The following is an 18,025-nucleotide window of genomic DNA, read 5'->3' on the forward strand; positions in this document are numbered from 1 at the left end:
AATAGGCAACTGGGGCTTAGGGTGCTCGTTTTGGGAGGTGCTGAGTGTAGTGGGGGAGGGGCTGGGGTGTTGTCAAGCGTTGGGGGGAGGGGTAGTTCTTTGTATGAGGAATCGCCCTTCACAACATGAAATTCTCTCCTTAAAATAGTTTCGGTGAATCGCACACTTAGAGACTATTAAGGCGTAAAACTCTAAGAGAAGTGCTTAGTAACATAATGCCCTGCGGGTTTTTCGGTTTATCCCATTTTTGAGTACGATAAGTCAAAAGGGTCAGACGAAAAATTGTTCAAGCGAAAAATCGCATAAAAAAGGCCGACAGGACTAATATAATTGCTACAAAACAAACTTCGCTTGAGAGAAATTAATAACAGCAGTTTAGGTCAAGCACAAAATCAAGAAGTCAAGCGTGAAAAAGTCACTTAAGAAAAAAATCGAAAGAATGTTCTAAAAGAAAACGGTCAAACAAAAATTTTGCATAAAAAAGACACAAACGTTTAAAATAACTGCTTCAAATTTCGTTTCAGAGCAATTAAACATTGTATTGCGACAACTCCGGCTTTGGTTAAGTTTGTATTACGGACCTTATAAAATCATACTTATAAAAGTTTGTATTGCGGACCTTATAAAAGCATACTTATAAAAGTTTGTATTGCGGACCTTATAAAACCATACTTATAAAATCATCACAACAATCTGTGCAGTTGAGATACCCTAATTGAGCAACATATTCCTGATAATTGTTCGTGGGCACTTACACTGGATCTGAAGTTCCACGGTATCCCTTGTCACAATATCACTTAGCTGTGGGTTTTTGGCTTCACATGCCACTGTTGAAATTGAGTCATCATCTAAAATCAACATGAAAAGTAAACATCAAAAAATATTTCAAAAGTTCGAAAAGCATAAAAAATAACCCATTCATCAATATCCCAAACTGTGCTTATAGTATATGCTGCATTGCTGCGATTATTGTTTCATGGCCTGCGAAGTGCAGAAATTTTTATGATCGAGCAAACAAATTTCGAATCAAAGCCTAAATTGAACATTGAACTCGAGCTGCTCTAATTGAGTAATATTTAACTTCTTTTTAATTTCACGGGTTTTTGTAAAATTTTAGATTTCGCCGTTTATATTTCTTAATCGTTTTTCTGGGATAGGAGAGAGGTTTCAGACAAGAAGTGACATAAACTGAAAAAGGTCTTTTCAGATGGGGGGGGGGGGGGGGGGTCAAAAATGGAATAGATATAGATGTTCATATTTTTTAAGGCCCACTGCAACATGGCCAAGTTTTCATTAGTTTGAACAAATGACTCCTCACCAATTCTGACTTCGTACAGACTGGTAGTGTAGTAGCCGACAGAAGAGTTGCCCGTTGTTTTGTGTTGGGACAGTCCCAGGGGGTTCTCGTTCAGAGTCCAGTTGATTTTGGCAGCTGGGTTGCTGAGGTCTGTCCTGCACTCTAGCGATACCACGTCATTCAGCCTGATCTCTCGATTGTAACCTGTTATGTGCACTGCCGCTGGCTTGACTGAAAAATTAGCTTATACTCCAATATTATACCCCAAACACAAATCTTGAAAGTTGAAATCTTGCCAATAGTGAGTCTTTTCTTGTCACTCGGAACTGGTCTTTTAACTAGAATCCGAAACTAGGTGTTGTCAAATTGCGTTAACACCTCATAATTTTTAAATCTAGTTCCTTAACTAAAACAAAATTTTGTTCAAAACGTCGAAAGGAGCTTTTCCTTTTTGTGCCCCAGCTTAGTGGGTGCATATTAATTGCACCCCCCCCCCTCTCACGTGCCGTATTTTTACGTAAATATTTCGGCACGTGCTTTGCGGGATGCATAACGTACTTGGGGGGGGGGGGGCACAAACGGGAAAGATCTCTTCAAAATTATTCGGGTCAGCTAAAGCCAATTTGCGTTAATTTGACAATCCAATCATTATGACATTCCCATAAAATCACTTAAACATTATAGACTGACTCACATTGATAAAGCTTATGCAAAAATATACAATCCTTAAAATTACACATGATGGGAAAATTTTGAACAGACTAAACATTTACTTGCACAAGACCCGAAAAGATTAAAATTTGATCTCAAAACCACAGAAAACACAAACGAATCGCTTTCAAATGAGAAATTACACGGATCAATCTCTCTTTCTACTACTGTGGTCCCCTGCGATACAATTATGACAAATGACAGCTAAATTGCCTCCAAGGATTTCCTTTTAATCAGTAAATTTTTAGACTTGACTTGCAAAAACCACAATTTAACCTCAATCAACGCTATTTAAGGCAATCCCCACTTTTGGAGCAAATTGTCAATTTTGGGAATAAATGCTGTTTTAACCTAATACTTCGATTCATTTTTCGAATTCGATTTCAAAATAAACCATTTTCTGTCAATTTTGTTTGAATAAAGTTCAGAAACAATTATTTGTACTTAGCAACTTGCTAATTGTTTGAACAAAATTTGTAGAAGTGAATTATTCAATTCGCATGAAATGTTCGTGAAATATTCAAGTAATACCCCAAAGCTTATGGGCGCGTCACGGATCAAAGATCGCCTAAGCAGTCTTCAAAAATAAAACCCAGTTCTAGAATTAACCAGCGTAACAACAAATAATAAGTACTAACAGATTGTCCGTTTATCATAAACAGAAAATTACTCAGCCAAACTTGTCTTTTACAAACTTCAGAATTCTAATTCGTTTGCGGTACTGAATATTACAAAACCGGAACTTTGTTATTACAGCGTAATCTAGCAAAACCCGGCTAAAATGTCTGTGACCATGGTAAATAAACACAAAGCGCTTGTAATCTGACAGTTAAGAATCAAAGGTCTAAGACTAATGTTGAATAGATTAAGATAAAAAGGACTATTCATTAAGACAGTCAATTGGATTGTCGGGTTCAAAGAGTTTTTTCTCAATGAAGCTCTTTGTAGGTCTATTAGCTTATTTTTATTTCGTATTGTACAGCCAAAGTTCAGACGTTTTGCTCTAATGATTCAACAATTATTGATAGGTTTGAAGGGTCCGTTGATATACCAGTTGATCAGCTCACGCGTGACCGAATTAAGGGATTTGAGATAAGCGGTTTTTGACATTGGGAAGATTAGTGGTTACAAGGATATGGAGGAAAATAGCCGCAGAGATAGACATCTGAGTTATGAATTGGATTTAGTCTTGACAACACACTCGGGGTGCAAAGACAACGTAAGGTCTTGAATTACTGGATCACGTCAAGATAATGTGAAACGAATGACAAAAAAGAACCTAATTCGGTTTTGAATGTTTTCTATAAAAATATTGACTAAAAACTGAAACAAAAACAAGAAATTTTACAAAAAAAGCTTAATTAAAAATCAATTAAAATATATCATTTTGCCCAAGTATAGTGCACGCTCGTTAAACCGCAATCTTTGTTAAACCGCAATCAAATGAGAGTTTATTCTTTGAAGATTATTTTTATTTACAAAATATGCATGAAACCTAAAGCTTTTTAATGCAATTCTGTATATATCCAATTCAATTGAAAGTAATTCCGATAGAAACAGCTATCAGAAAGTTTTGCTTGCCTTCATTTGAATTGGAATCTTCTTAAATGATCATTGGTTCAAATTATTAAAGTAAAAATTGGCTGTGGGATTGGATGAAAGAATTTATTTGCGTACATTTATAGACATCGGTCACAATTTTCATTTATGCGCAAAAAAATTTGCGATCACGCTAACAACAATCGAAACAAGCAAATGTGTCTGTTGAAAATTTAACTTAAAGGTTCAGATTTAAATTAAAAAATTGTTTAATTGAAGCTAAGCCAGTATGCAAGTACCTCGACATTCATATAAATTCTAAACTTTCTTTCATTACGCACATTGAGTACGTTAAGAAGAGACTTGGTAAACTATGCGGAATAATATGTATATTGCGGCATTTTGTACCAAGAAATCAACTCATTTCATAATACAAGAGCAACCCCATCATTCAGTACGGTATTCTTGTTTACGCCTGTTGTAGTTACTTCCCTGCTCCTAATTTATCTAATGCAAAAAATCTTAGTGTTAATATGTTTTAGAAAAAGGGCGACCAATCTGAAGACATTTGAGTTCCATCCTAACCGTTTACGAGTTACATATATATGAACTGCTTAAATTTGTTCTAAAGTTGGTTAACCAGCAACATTCTGAAGTTTTTTTAACAATTTGTTTTCATTTGAAAAATTACACAATACGTGACGAGATAACTGTCCGTCTTCTCCGTGAAACTTTATGTAAAAGAAAAATCGAACGTCAGGCAGTCAAATATCGGGCCACTAGACTACACAAAGTTTTGCAAAGGCAAGAACTTTTACCGTTACACATATGCCTACCGATAGAATAATTACGTGTTATCATAAATTCAAAGAATCGTATATTACAAAAAAGGGAATTAGTAAAATACAATAAAATCAAAAATTCTTTTTTCCCTTTTTTAAGTATAAAATAAAGGTTGATTCAAAGGATGGATAGTTAGGGCTAGCTAGGGCACGCATTTTGCGGATCCGTTGTTCCCGTAGTGTGTCCACTCCAAGTCTTCTTTATTTGCCTTTATTTGATTAATTTAAAATTATGTTTTCAGTACACTTGGAGAAATCAATTCTTTTTTCTTTCTTTCTTTTATCTGACAATATAAAGCATTTAAGTGTTTATCATTTCCCTTCGTATGCAAAAATGCATGCTACACAGAATATTTAAAAAAAACAAAAACAATTGAGTTATTATCATATTCTCCGATGCTGTTCTGGGTATGGTGTTTGAAACACTCACAGTATACTTGTAGTAACTCCTGACTGATGACTGGATTGTGAGAGAGAACAGATGATGTTGCTTCACACTTGAACAAGGAATTATGGTCAGACGCTACAACTATGAAGTCAAATTGCACCACAACCTACAACACAGTCCAATCAAAAAGATTTAGTTTACATAGAGAAAAATAAGCCCACAATTTTAAGGTAAATTTCAGGTTTAGTTAAGGCAAAGTTAAGGGATTTTTTAAGGTAATTTTAAGGTAATTTTAAGGGACGTTAGAGTAAAATTTAAGGTTTTTTTAAGGTAGTGAGGCCTTAACTTTTCAGGTAAAGTTACGTTTAGTTAAGGTGAGTTAAGGAAAGGCAAATCTACCTTAACAGTTAAGGTGAGTTAGGATGTTTTTTAAGGTAAAATTACCTTAACTTTATTTAGCGTGTTTCATCAATTAACAATGGTTTTAAAAAAAACTAACCGAAAGTTAATTTTTTGCCAAATTGAATGATAAAAAATAATGTATTTCCAAGATTACCTTCTGGCTCGTGACCGATCTGTACACGCTGAGTTCTTTGTTATTCTGGAACAGTTTCAGGTCTGGTAGAGGATTGCCAGACTCACACGTGCACTTCACCCTCATCGAGTCTCCCACTTTCAATGGGTTGGAAAAGTCACCAGTGTTCAATTGGACAGACTTCGGAGGATCTGGAAAAGAAAACAAACAAGGAATAAAAATTCGAATTTTTTGAAATCGCTATCTTGTTTCTAAAACGCATACTTTTCACAACTATATAATTAGCAACCAATATCAGGGTGCAAACGTAGGGTGTGAAATAGTACCCCCCCCCCCCCCCACCCCCTCACCACTATAAAAAAGTAATGAACACATTTTTTAAACGACACTATCCTACACCTTACTTTCAAAAACAACAGAAATTCACCCCCAAATAAAATTCCAAAGCAAAAGATCTTGTCAAAATTTCGATAGTTTCAAGTGTCGAATTACTAACATAAGATATTGAGGGTTTTGGCCTGAACTAATTCCTCTCTCACATTCTCCTGTTGAGGAGTCAAACACGACAATTCTGCCCCGTCATTGTCCTCCGTCAATGTCAAAGTCAAAGTCGAGTGAGTGTCGTACACTGAAAATATTCACATTTTTAATTGCTCCGTTGAAAGGTAATATAAGTGTTACTGTAGCATGCATTTTTTCACTCGTCAGAGTACGCAACGACTCCTTAAAAAAGCAGCCCCAAAACTTTAAAAGTCCCCATTTAAAATATCCAAAAGTTCACTTTCAAGTTCACCTAAGCAAAATTTACTCAAAATTTGTATTTATGACTGAGTTTTAGGTTTTTAATATTTGGGCGCCCTAAACTACTTGAATAATTGAGGGAGGATGTGGATGTTGGGGGGGTTCTATTTGGAAAACTCAATTTTAACATAAAAAAATCAGTAATAAAAAATTTTAAGTAGCTATTTCCAAATAATTTTCAATCAAGAATGAATCAAATTCAAAAGATGATAACATGCTCACAAGATTTATACCACATTTGGTCATGCAAATTCGTGCTGTTATGAATTTCTCAGTTAATAACACCTCTAAAGGGATGAAATTTAATTCGGATGATGATTATTTTAAGAAAAGCAGTTGAAGCTATTAAAAAGTCCTGAATCTTGCAACTACTCTGTGTTCCCTTAAAAAACATTATTTAAACTCAGAATTCTTCAAAGCAGATCTAAACTGAGATTTGCGTTATGAATTTCTAATTTAACACAAAGGATAAATGTTTTAAGATTTATAATCAGTGTAAACAATTCTTAGGACGTTAGGCCCGATCATCGTAGACTGCTGTAAGCGAGCTTGAAACACGCACGTTTAAGTTTTAAAATGGCAGATCTTAGCAGTGCCAGATTCTACAATACCAGACTTTCTTAAACCAGATTTTCTACTTCAAACTCTTAAGGTTGGTTTCAAGCAGAGTCACGTGACTCTTGATAAAGTAAATTTAAAATTCTGGCTTGTATTACGAGCTGCTCGATGAACGCTCCACTATCTCCGTGTCTTCAGTATAAATTGACTTTCTTAGCTCAGGTAACCCCTAATATTGAAGATTTGTTAAAATAATGTGAGAAATCAATCAAGGGTGAGCTACTACCAAATCTAGTAAAGAATCCCGCCTAGAATCAAAAATAACGGAACATCTTTTCATTAAATTTAACGGAATCGAAATTAATGGAACATCTGAAAACCATTTTAAAGAATACGACCGATCAGTTCAAATTTCACATCGTTTATCCCTACGCCTGCTCAAAGCCGAACTAAAGCAATAGCAAATCGTATATGAAATAAAAAAAGGAAGAGGAGCTCAAAATCAAATAGGAAAAGACCACAATTATGAGCGAATTGAATAAGAACGAGATTCGCTCACTTGACGTAGCTAGTGAAAAATGAGCATCAAGCTGTTTAAACGCTATTCCATTGAAGCGATATCATTTTCACTTAACGAAAAGCGAGTTTCGTGATGGCATTGTCCTTCGCGATGATTGGGACCCAGTAAAATGCCTTCATTATGCGCATGTACTTCACTGTGGCACAAGCCCTCCGCTGTCCGAAAAGAGGTTATACCCACATGAGACATAATGCACTTCGCGACTCCTTTGCGAATCTGTTAAGTGAAGTCTGTCATGATGTTGAGATGGAACCTCATCTGCAGCTGTTCTAAGGGGAAACCTTTGCTCTAAATCAACGACAGCTGATGATGATGATGATGATGATGCAAGATTAGACATCACGACTTCGGGAATTCAGGTTCAAAAAAACATACTTTGATGTAAACATTTTCAAAAGCCGCAGCGAAGCCTTCAAGTATCACGAATCTATAAAAAAAGAACAAATATAATATGAATAATATGTTGGGAAAGCAACGTTTTGTGCGCTTGTGTTTGCGCGCACTGGTGGAGCTATCCCATCACATTCAAAAACGCTGAAAGAAATGGCATCTGCGCGAAAATGAGCTCTCTGCATTCGAGGCTCTGTGACGATAGGCGGCGCGAGATTGTTGATGCAATGATAGCTGTTGTTGAAGAAGGGAGGCTGTTAGTTTGACGCAGCTACTTTTGCCATTAGCTCTTTGTTTTCAGTAGTTGTTTATCTTTTGTGTCATATTTTTCTCAACTGATGTTTGCATGCAATATTTTCGTTTTATAGATAGAATTGAAAAATACGAAATGCTTTTTGAAGACGTCGTGGTGGGAGGGCCCTCGACCAACCAACACTTACCCGGTTTTGGGGAGTAGCATTTCTTAAATTAGCTTTTTAAAATAATTGAACGAGTTGATTATTAATCATTCTGATCATTCATAATCATGACCCAAAAAATCTATTCTCTTTCGACCTCCTCGGAGTAGAATCCGCATAACATTCTAACGACGGCGCAAAAAACCTATTTTCATATACAGTAACGTGCGTTCACTCGAGTGTCCCCCTACGCTAATACTCTTATCTGCATCTAAGTTTGAAAACAATTTCATGCGTTGTTCACCTGTATTTCAGATCTTAAGTAAGTAGTTAGCCCTATTCAATTTTTGCTTTAAAAATTCAATGTTCAGCGAAATTGGAGAAGCAATAGTTTAAGAGCAGTTTTGAAAAAAAATAATTGTTTGCAAGATTCATAACTTTTGTCAAGTTTTTAACTATTTGTTGATTATTTTGGTAACAATAATAATGATGATAGTTAAAAGCATTGTTCAAACTGCTGATGAAGCGCCGGTATTTGTCGTCAAACAGGGGAAAAGTCTAAACTCTAACATGAGCAAAATGACGTCACAAAATAAACACATTACTCTGTCTTTCTCTTACCAACAATCGTTTTATCACAGAACTCATCGTAATCTGCACTTTCGAAGCGACAATCGCGCTCTTCTGCAATTCAACATCCAAATTTGGTTTTAATAAAGTGAAGTAAAAAATAATTTAAAAAATATCATAACTGAGAAATTGTAACTGTTGCAACTAAAACATCTAAATGTAAACAGAAATTTGCATACCAAACGTTTAACCATCACAACAAGCAGTTCAATTGTCCAATGTCGAGAATTTCAAGTGAACAAATCGATTTTTTTTGGATTTTAATTATCATTTTCAGAAAATTTTTTTGATTTTTTTTTTCATTTTTACACGCTTACTATTTGTTGAAATAGCTATTTCTGTTACATGTCTAAACAGATTCTTAATTTTTTATGAGATAACTTAGGTCGTTTCATTGTTTTTAAAAAAATTTTTTTGTTTTCCAAAGAAATTCAGATAAGGTGATTTGTTCACTTGATTTGAAATGTGTTCACGTGTTCATATAGTGCTCCAAGATTTACTCATTAATTACCATATTTGGGCTCAAAGACACTCGAGAAGAGAGCTGCATGAAAAGAGAAACTGGGTTTAATACACAAAAGCAATTTAAATTATAGAAATACAGTTTGAGGACATTCAAAAACGGCGGGTCTTTCCCACTATTGCCTCCCCCCCAAGCTTAGTGGCCAGATAACCTATACCCCCCCCAAGCTTAGTGACCAGATAACCTATACACCCCATATCATGGTTAATATACCATAATGGGGGGCTATGATTTCATGCGGGGGCTATAATGGGAAAACCCAAACGTCATTCTTAAGCAATCCTCATTTAATCTATATCAAGGATAGTCTCTTTAACCCAGCTGGCCTCTGATTTAAGCGTTCATGACAAATAAACAGAATACTTTAAATAAAACATAGCTAGAACAATTCAGGAAATTGGCACATTGATAGGGCAGTAAATCGGTAGTCAACGAGTTTGTGTCTAAATTCGTGTCTATGAGTTTGTGTCTAAGATTCAGTTTTATTTAATGGCTCGTTCGTGCTATGTAAATGACTGGGGCGCAGAACGTACTGCAGGCGAGGGAGGGGAGGGGGGGGGGCAGAGGGAAAAATCTCAGAAGACGAATCAAGTTCATTTAGTGGGTTATATTTGTCATTGCGTACCTTCGCGTTCTGAGAATTCCTGGAACTGTCTGTACATCTCAGGGGGCAACACCTGTCCATCCAGGGCCCAACTGATGTCAACAGCTGGTCTGGCACCCACCACCTGGCACGTGAACTTGACAACCTCCCCAGCCACTGCTCTGATCTGGCCATTAGGAAGGATCTCTGTGGAACTGTCGCTGTCCAGAGCAACCGACATTTGCAGAGATTTTGGAGGAACTAAAACAGAGAAGAAAGTTCGGATGGTTATTTTTTCAAAGGGAAGTTTCGGTCTCGGAGGCGAAATTTAACTTCCGTTAACCACTGTTATCCATAAACTCGAACGCATCTTTGACTGAAGAAAAAAACGGTGGTTAAATCGAGGCCCATTTTGAATTCGTGAAAATTAAAAACAATTTATTTGGAATTTTGTGCAAAGAAAATAATTTATTCGGAATTCTACTAGCACATATCAGGGGAAAATTTATCAGTTATACTGAACTTAATCAAAATATGCAAAAAATCGCAAAGATATAGTTAACAAAGACAAGTTTGAGTGTCATAATTAAAACAACTTTTCTTGGAAGCAAAAAATCAAAATTTAATTTTTACCAACTTCAACTTGCAATAAAATTCCGCCTAAACTTTTTCAAATTCTGCCATAACTTTTATTCTTGCCATTCACCCAGTACTCTAAACAACCGAAACCCTTAAGGTCATCCGGGGTCACTCAACCGTGCTCACATTCCTCGGATTAGCCTGCAAATTGAAGCCAGACCCAGTTTGGGAGTGAACTTGGGGGGCCTGTACCTCTCGCCACACATGTATCGAATCAAATGCCAATGGACTATTTTAACACTTGAATAGTCATTGAGGCGATTAGGAGCAAACGGGATTGTTTTTTATTCTTTCTCTCCTTAGGGACAAACACCCTCTAGTGCAGAATCGCACTAAATTAGACAATTGTTGCAAAAGTCGTTCTTTCATTTCTCGAGCAATGTTTTGATAAGCTACTCTATTTCCTCTGATTTTCAAGTTGTTTTCTGTTTTCGCGAAGGTGAGCTAATTTGATCAAAATTTCGAGAGTTTTTAGGAGGTTTTGTCCAAATTCGAAGACATCATTACTGACTTCGAAAATTTAGCAAAAATAACTTTTTTTTACCTTTTTCAATTTTATTTCAAGTTCATTCAAATGTTAAGTTGATTATACGAGTGAAGTCATTTTAAAGTCAATTGATATATTTTAACTTTGAAGGCCAAAAAGTCTTCGCCGTACAATAAAAAAAAATGTTGCAATATCTTAATCAAAACTTTAATTATCCCCAAGTTCATAAGTGTGCATGCTCACACTCAAATTTTCGGCCTATTTAGTTTAAAGAGCTCAAGGTTTTATGAATTCCTGAAATCTGTCTTTGATTGTAATTGAATATGAGCTTATGTTTCCCAACTTAGGGCAATAACCCTACTTTGCACAGCCATAAACTTAGCATGCTCAAACCGCTAGTTCAAATTGTTCAAAATTTCTTCCGAGTAGAATTCAAACAAAAATTTATAAATTGCTGTTTTTATTTCTCTTTGCCCCTCATTGCAGACAAAATTTGAGAAAACAAGCACACGTGAAATACTGTTGTTGTGGTTTGAACAAATTTCAAAATACGCAATTAGTCGAAAACTGCGCTCAACTTGCGTTTAAGATCCGAATACAAACACACAGGCTCAACTCAAAACATTTCCAAGGAATAAAAATTAATTGGGCTTGGGTACCTGAGCGTGAAATTTTGGGGTGCCTAGAACTATAGCATGGCTTTCGCCGTCTGGTGCAAATAAATTGTGAATTATTACAGCTCGCAAACATCAATTTTAATATGAAATAAACATGAAAACATTAAAAGTTACTACATGAACAATCTAGAAATATTGTGGACTCCCACATATTATACTTTTATACCACAAAATCGGAGCGTGTTATCGATAATACTTTTAAAGTAGAGTAAGTATTTCGAAAGATTAGGAACAAAAACATGCGTGCACGTGCAAAACATGTTTTCAAAGTTGTCTGAGTTGAATTGGTGTTAAGTTTTGTCAATTAGATCAAGGCTTTCCAAAGGTAAATCTGCTGAACTTAAGAAATAGATATAGCAGCATGGTATAATGCGATATATTGCCTAAAATTTGCTACAATTATTGAACAATAAAACTGGAGAAAACTGAGTAACATGCTGTTCTGAGAACTTTAACCTCGCACAATTTTAACAAGCTAGTTGAGAATAAATAGCAACTCGTGAAGATTTAATTTTTTGTGAACGAATTTAAAGAATTATTCCAAATTTGTATGAAGAAATTTGAATACGGAAAACATAACCGACTAACGTCGGACGAATTGTTCTCAATGGACAAAGAGATCACCTTAGTACCCAGCTTTGTTTAGGTAGACCACACATATTTGGTTATTTGTTCCGACCCCAGCTTAGTGTGGGGAGAAACTATATGCTCACAGGAAATTTTTTAAATGCTCTCGAACGAGGTTTGAGGCAATTATTGTAAACGTGTGTCTATGCAAAAATTTTGCTTGACCGTCTTTGCGATTTTGTTCTAGGACATTCTTTGACTTGTTCAGTTAATTTTTCACAATTAAGTTCTTCATTTTTGAGTGATCTAAGTTGCTTGCGTTCTGAAGTTAAGTTCGTTGGTAAAAGCGATTGTACGCGAAAGGAAACCAAAGCATTGTAGCCGAGTGGTAAAGATGTCAGACTGCGAGCCTGCAGGTCACGGGTGCAAAACCTGTGGGGTGCATTTTTTTGCGCGCATAAAACATTTCTATGATGAATTTCCTCTGAAATAATTTCATGTCCATCATTCGAGAGCAATTGATCCGACTTTAGTGTGTTTATGTTTGTACAGCCGATCAATATAATCATCGTAGTTGTGAGCGGTATCATTAAAAATGCCGCCAAGCGTAGAACATAGAATTAGGTTGTTTTTTGAATTTAATTTTTCCAAGGAATTCTCGAATTAACCGATTTCTGTTGTTTTGGCTCCAAATTTCCTTAATTTTTGCCAAAATTTTGGTCCCCTCTACGAAAATATGTTAAAATTGTAAGGATAGTGTCATTAATTTTACCTTCAAAGAAAAAGGAGTGTCGTTGAACTCTGATTCGAACTCATTGCCTAAAAGATTAGATTGAAATTTCACAATTCAGCTGTTTTCATTTAAAAAAGACGCATCAAATATGCATTTTGGCCCAGTTTGTTTAAATTCGCCGGATGAACAGACCTATAAATTGATAATCAATCTTTGTAAATTCCAAAATAGGGCTAGTTTTTTTTACTTCCATTTCTTATAATATCTTCTGGAAATGAAAAACTTGCCGGTTTTTTGCGATTTCAACACAATAATTATACAAAAACCATACTTTATTTTTAATATGATAAGTTTTCAAGGCCCAATTACCTATCTTACAAAAATTTGAATTCTTCTAATTTGTCTGCATTTGTTGTACTTACAATTTCTTGATTAAAACTCTCTAATCAGAGATCCGATTGGCCTCTTTAAATGATGCCGATGAATTTACTAAATGCTTTCAGTTGATACATAACGGATCTTATCGTTTTGAACATCTTAGTTATAAGTTCAGTGAATTTTTGAGCTTGCCACTTTTTAAAAATTTTTTCAAACAACTTAAAGCTTAGTCACAGTTAAGACAGGTCTTATCCTCTTTCCAGTTATCTATAATTGCATCTTTTTTAGCAATTCTACGTTTTTACTTAAAGTTTTATGGCTTCGAAGCTACAACTTCATTGTTTTAACTAAAGATTTAGCGCTTTGACATTTAAAGTTTTTTGTTTTTGGATATTTAACCAGTTTTATGGTTCTTTTTTATCTTCTCTAATTACCGAACTAAAACAGGTCTCACTGGCGACCCAGATGTTATAATTGAACAACCGATATTTTTTGTGAATAGTTTAATGATTTAACGGCTTCGATGCCTTTTTCTCGCTCAATTTAATTTATTTTTGCCCGTTTTTGTGGTTCCTTTTGCAGTCGTGTATCTTATTCCGATTAACGACAGGTCTCAACGGCATCCTATGGAGGTGTAAATTAAACTATTTAAAGATTTCAATTAATGTCCAATGGTTTCAATGACAGCAATTTTTTTTGCAAAAAATTGGAAGAAATTTTTGAACTTGGCCCCTCTTTTTGTTCTTCCGTTCGCCAACTTCTAACTTAATTACATTTTACAGGTCTATTTTGTTGTTTTTATCGAACAAAAATCTTTTTTGTTTTTATCTTGTGACTGATCGCTCTATGACTTTGACACTTTTTTATAAATAAAGAACCCGTCGATTTTCAAATGATAATCTGCTCAAGAATTACAATTTTAGTATCACTAATGATAGCTAAGTTTCAAGAGAAGTACCCTTTTGTTCTAGTGAAGTACGAGTTTATTTTCTTTTTTTTTAAATAGACATTGAGTTTTGATTGTAACTAATTTTTGTTGTTGTTAATTAATTTTGTTATGTTGGACTTATATTGTAATAATGAAGCACGAAAAATTTTAAAAAATGGAAATTGAACTCATCACAATTTTTAGCTGATGCTTAAGGTTTAAAAAGGAACGGCTGTACATTTTCATAAACTGCCAAAAAAACTCCCAGAAACATTGCTACATTTTAGCTGTAAATATTTTTGAAAGTTTTTAGTTCACATTGAAAGCTGAAATGGGTTTATTACAAAACTTACTTAGTACTCTCAGCGTGGCGATATTGGATTCCGGACCAGTATTCAACAAACACATGAATCGATTACCATCATGATCACCGGGAACCGATCTCACAGTCAGTGAGCAGTACCCATTCGTGGAATAAAACCCAAAATCAGTTCCATTCTGTCGTGTTGAAAGCAAAAAGTGTTCATGATAGCTAAAAATACAAGTGCTAATATTTTCAGACATCCGACATTCGAATAAAGCGTCATCGCCTTCCATGACCGTTAGGTCTCTCGGGTGCTCGATAAAAGAATCTGACGACAGAACAGGTGCAATTAGAAACCAGATTAATTTATAACCAGTTATAACCCGAACGTATAAAGGTAAAAAAGATTGCATTTTGGTTCAGTTTTCCTAGATTTTTCGAAAACTTTTTCCTGAAAAGATTTTTCCGATTCAGAATTTGCGTAATTTTATTTCCTGAAGGAAGGTGGCAACTTTGGAATGTAAAATTTTCCAATGATAATAAAGAAGACCAGCTATAACTTATTGAAATGATGAAAACATAAACAGCGTCTGATTAGTAAAGAGAACAACGCGGCACGACCTGTGCACTTTTTCTGTTAATAAGTAAAGAAAAGTAACAAAAATAAATTCACGTAGTGTACTCAAAATAGCTGAAAATACGTTTCATGTAAATGCTAAACGTCAATTTAACCACAGAACTTGAGGTATGAAATGAACAATAAACTCATATAACAACGAAAAACAACAAATTTTAATTAAAAATCATCCAATTTTGCTTTCTAATCAATAGAAGCGTGTATCTTTACTATCAAGCGAAACATGTAGATTTACCGTCAAGAGACTCAAACAGAAAATATCTTGGCGAAAACTCTGAACTTCAAAAATAATATACTTTACCACAAAATTGTAGTTTAAAATTCAACCAGGTAAATTATTCTATGCTGCGCAGGTTATAATGAGCAACGTGAAAAAGTAATAACTATAATGAGTGTGCTTATACTATGCCAATATTATAATTGACTGGCTTGCGTTAATTCTGCTCTAATTGGCTATTGATTAACTTTGGAGTAATTTATCATTCAGCCAATTTTCGTAATGGTTTTAGTTAGTGCTAGTTATAACAGGTGTAATATTTAACAATGCGAGCTGCTAGATGCCAAGTTTGTACAAGTTTTTTCTGCGGGGTAAATTTTGATGCAATTGCAAAAGTTGTTGAAAAATATAAATTTTGCCAGTAAATGTAGCTTAAACGAGTGTGCACGTAAAAATCAAATCAGTAATTGAGAATGCAGGTAAATTTATGCACTAATTGGCCTGACAACTTCTCGTGCGTTTTAGATTGACGTGAAATTGAGAACTGTTGTCAGAGAAGCCAATTTATGAAAAGTGATAAAAATTTAGACGTCAAATAGCTTTGAAGTCATTCGCAGTATGAACTAAACTCGCTATGGTATTCTTTGAAGAAGCATCAAATTTTCTCAAATAGGATCTCAAATTTTGAAAGAATGCTTTAGCAGTCGAAATTATATGAAAAAACTACTTCAATTTCGCATATTTGCTATTTGTTTGCACTTTTAATAATGAAAAAGACCTCGCCAATAAAATCAAAAAGTTTTTTTGTGGCTTTTGAAGGATTTTGTAATAAAATTAACTATGAATTTAGGTTTTAGAATTTTACTTTACGAATTTCAGCAACAATAAATCTTAGTAATATTAGCTTTGTTCTCTGTATAAAATTTATAATCTAATGCTTTCGGTTTGGCTTTAAGAATTGCGTGCAAACTTGTAAAACAAAAGGGACAGTTATAACCACTTGAAACGGCGTCAGCCCGCAATGAAAATTTAGAGAGTTCTGAAGTCTAAACGGGAATGCTAGTTCGCTAAATAATTTCACAGGATGCGAAAAATAAACAAAAATCAAATGCAAAACAACAAACAATTGTCTGCATAAAGTATCGTACGCAATAGACGACCCAATAAAAACCTTTCAACTTGTTACAGCGCAGGGGACCTTAAACCTTGTGGTTTTCGTTTAAGAGGTAATTATGTCAATTTCTGGAAGGTTTCTTATTGTAGGTTGTATGTAAGCAACTAACCAAAAACACTCATAAAAACTGTTTTGGTAACTACTCATGAAAAGTATATTTAAAGTAACACAAAGAAAAAGTTAAAGGTTGATGAACCGACGAGACAAATTATTTATTACAAACTTAGTTATAACTTCGAAATCAACGCGTAGGAGTGCAAAGGAATAAGGTAACGCTTGAAAAAGGCATTAAATTAATTGAATGATTAGAGAGCAAACGAGACTAATTAGGGCAAACGGTAACAACTTGGAATGCGACTAATAGAATGAGAAAATTAGCAATAATTATTTTTATATAATATATGATTTAGTACTTATCCCAAAATAGTGCTCAGAATGTATAATAACTATAATGAAACAATAGCTCAATGAGCTAGAATGTATGAGATTGGATTATGAACTGTGAGTTTATACAGTCAAGTTTACTGCAATTAACTAAATTCTCACTGAGAAAAAGTAATGTATGGAATTAACTAAGGACTAGAAAGGTTAACTAAACTGGCAAATTCCTTCAAAAATAAGGACAAAATTTTATTTCCACATTTTTAAAGATATTGCGGAGTTAGAAGGCACAAATATTTCAGCCAATCATATTTCTCTATTTTCAGGGGTTTGTCTTTCATTTTCATAATTATTCAGCAGAGAACAAGAAATAATAAAAACAGGAGCTTCAAAGAATTTAATCATTTGTTGTAATCAAAGCATGCGTGTTGGATAGGCAGTTACATTACAGACATCAGTGATAAGAACTCGTTAATATAGTATAAAGAGAAATATTATAGCATCGATATAAAGTGAAGTTTTATGCAAAATTGAACAATTCACTTCAAAGACCAAATATAATGAGCTCAGTTGAATTCCGACGTTTCGCGAATTTGACATAGCGCAACTTTAACTTCTCGATTTTGTTTGAACAAATTTGATGCACTTACGGAATTGAAGATTGAGTGTATTTACTTACGAGAGTTTTCTGAAACGGATGACCTACACATTTTGATAAATTTAAAGCTAACCAAATTTATGCACTTATATGTGTTGTGATCCAGTGTCATTGATCTTTTCGCAAATATGATTTTCAACACAAAGAACAGTTTATACTTGCTTCGGACAAGTTACAATACAACTTACTTGCCACTGCACTTCTTTATGTTTGACTGACTCCCTAGTTCACAGGGTTATCTGACTAGTTTTCACATCGAGGGGTCTCAACATTCTTTTTTTTTAATCTGCAAACATGTAAATTAAACTAACCACTTGGTTAATGTTACATGTTAGAAATTTATTAATCAAACATTATTTTTTTCTAATTTATAACAAACTAAGGTTCGGTTTTCGTAAAATAATTTAATAAAAAATATGTTTAAATCCTGCAACCCTTCTGTCTATTGGAACTCTTTCGTGTCGTTTAAG

General features: G+C 34.5%; 1 protein-coding gene across 4 annotated transcripts in view; it reads right to left on the bottom strand.

Annotated features, from left to right (window-relative positions):
* Positions 1-17,453, bottom strand: part of LOC142355851 (nephrin-like) — a 49,265-nt gene extending 31,812 nt beyond the window's left edge. Inside the window, exons 1-8 of one of the 4 annotated variants that reach the window (XM_075407890.1) lie at positions 14,538-17,453; positions 9,818-10,036; positions 8,661-8,723; positions 5,809-5,940; positions 5,334-5,503; positions 4,820-4,943; positions 1,319-1,528; positions 756-848 (exon numbers count right to left, since the gene is read on the bottom strand). In XM_075407890.1, the coding sequence (XP_075264005.1) occupies positions 756-848; positions 1,319-1,528; positions 4,820-4,943; positions 5,334-5,503; positions 5,809-5,940; positions 8,661-8,723; positions 9,818-10,036; positions 14,538-14,901 (1,375 nt within the window). In that variant the 5' untranslated portion in view covers positions 14,902-17,453. Of the gene's footprint in view, positions 1-755; positions 849-1,318; positions 1,529-4,819; positions 4,944-5,333; positions 5,504-5,808; positions 5,941-8,660; positions 8,724-9,180; positions 9,214-9,817; positions 10,037-14,537 lie in introns of all 4 variants that reach the window. The other 3 variants (XM_075407897.1, XM_075407903.1, XM_075407906.1) reach the window with 3 other exon arrangements.
* Between the last annotated feature and the right edge of the window lie 572 nt (positions 17,454-18,025).

This window comes from Convolutriloba macropyga, chromosome 2 (assembly GCF_964194025.1).
Source record: "Convolutriloba macropyga chromosome 2, txConMacr16.3, whole genome shotgun sequence".
Taxonomy (NCBI): Eukaryota; Metazoa; Xenacoelomorpha; order Acoela; family Convolutidae; genus Convolutriloba; species Convolutriloba macropyga.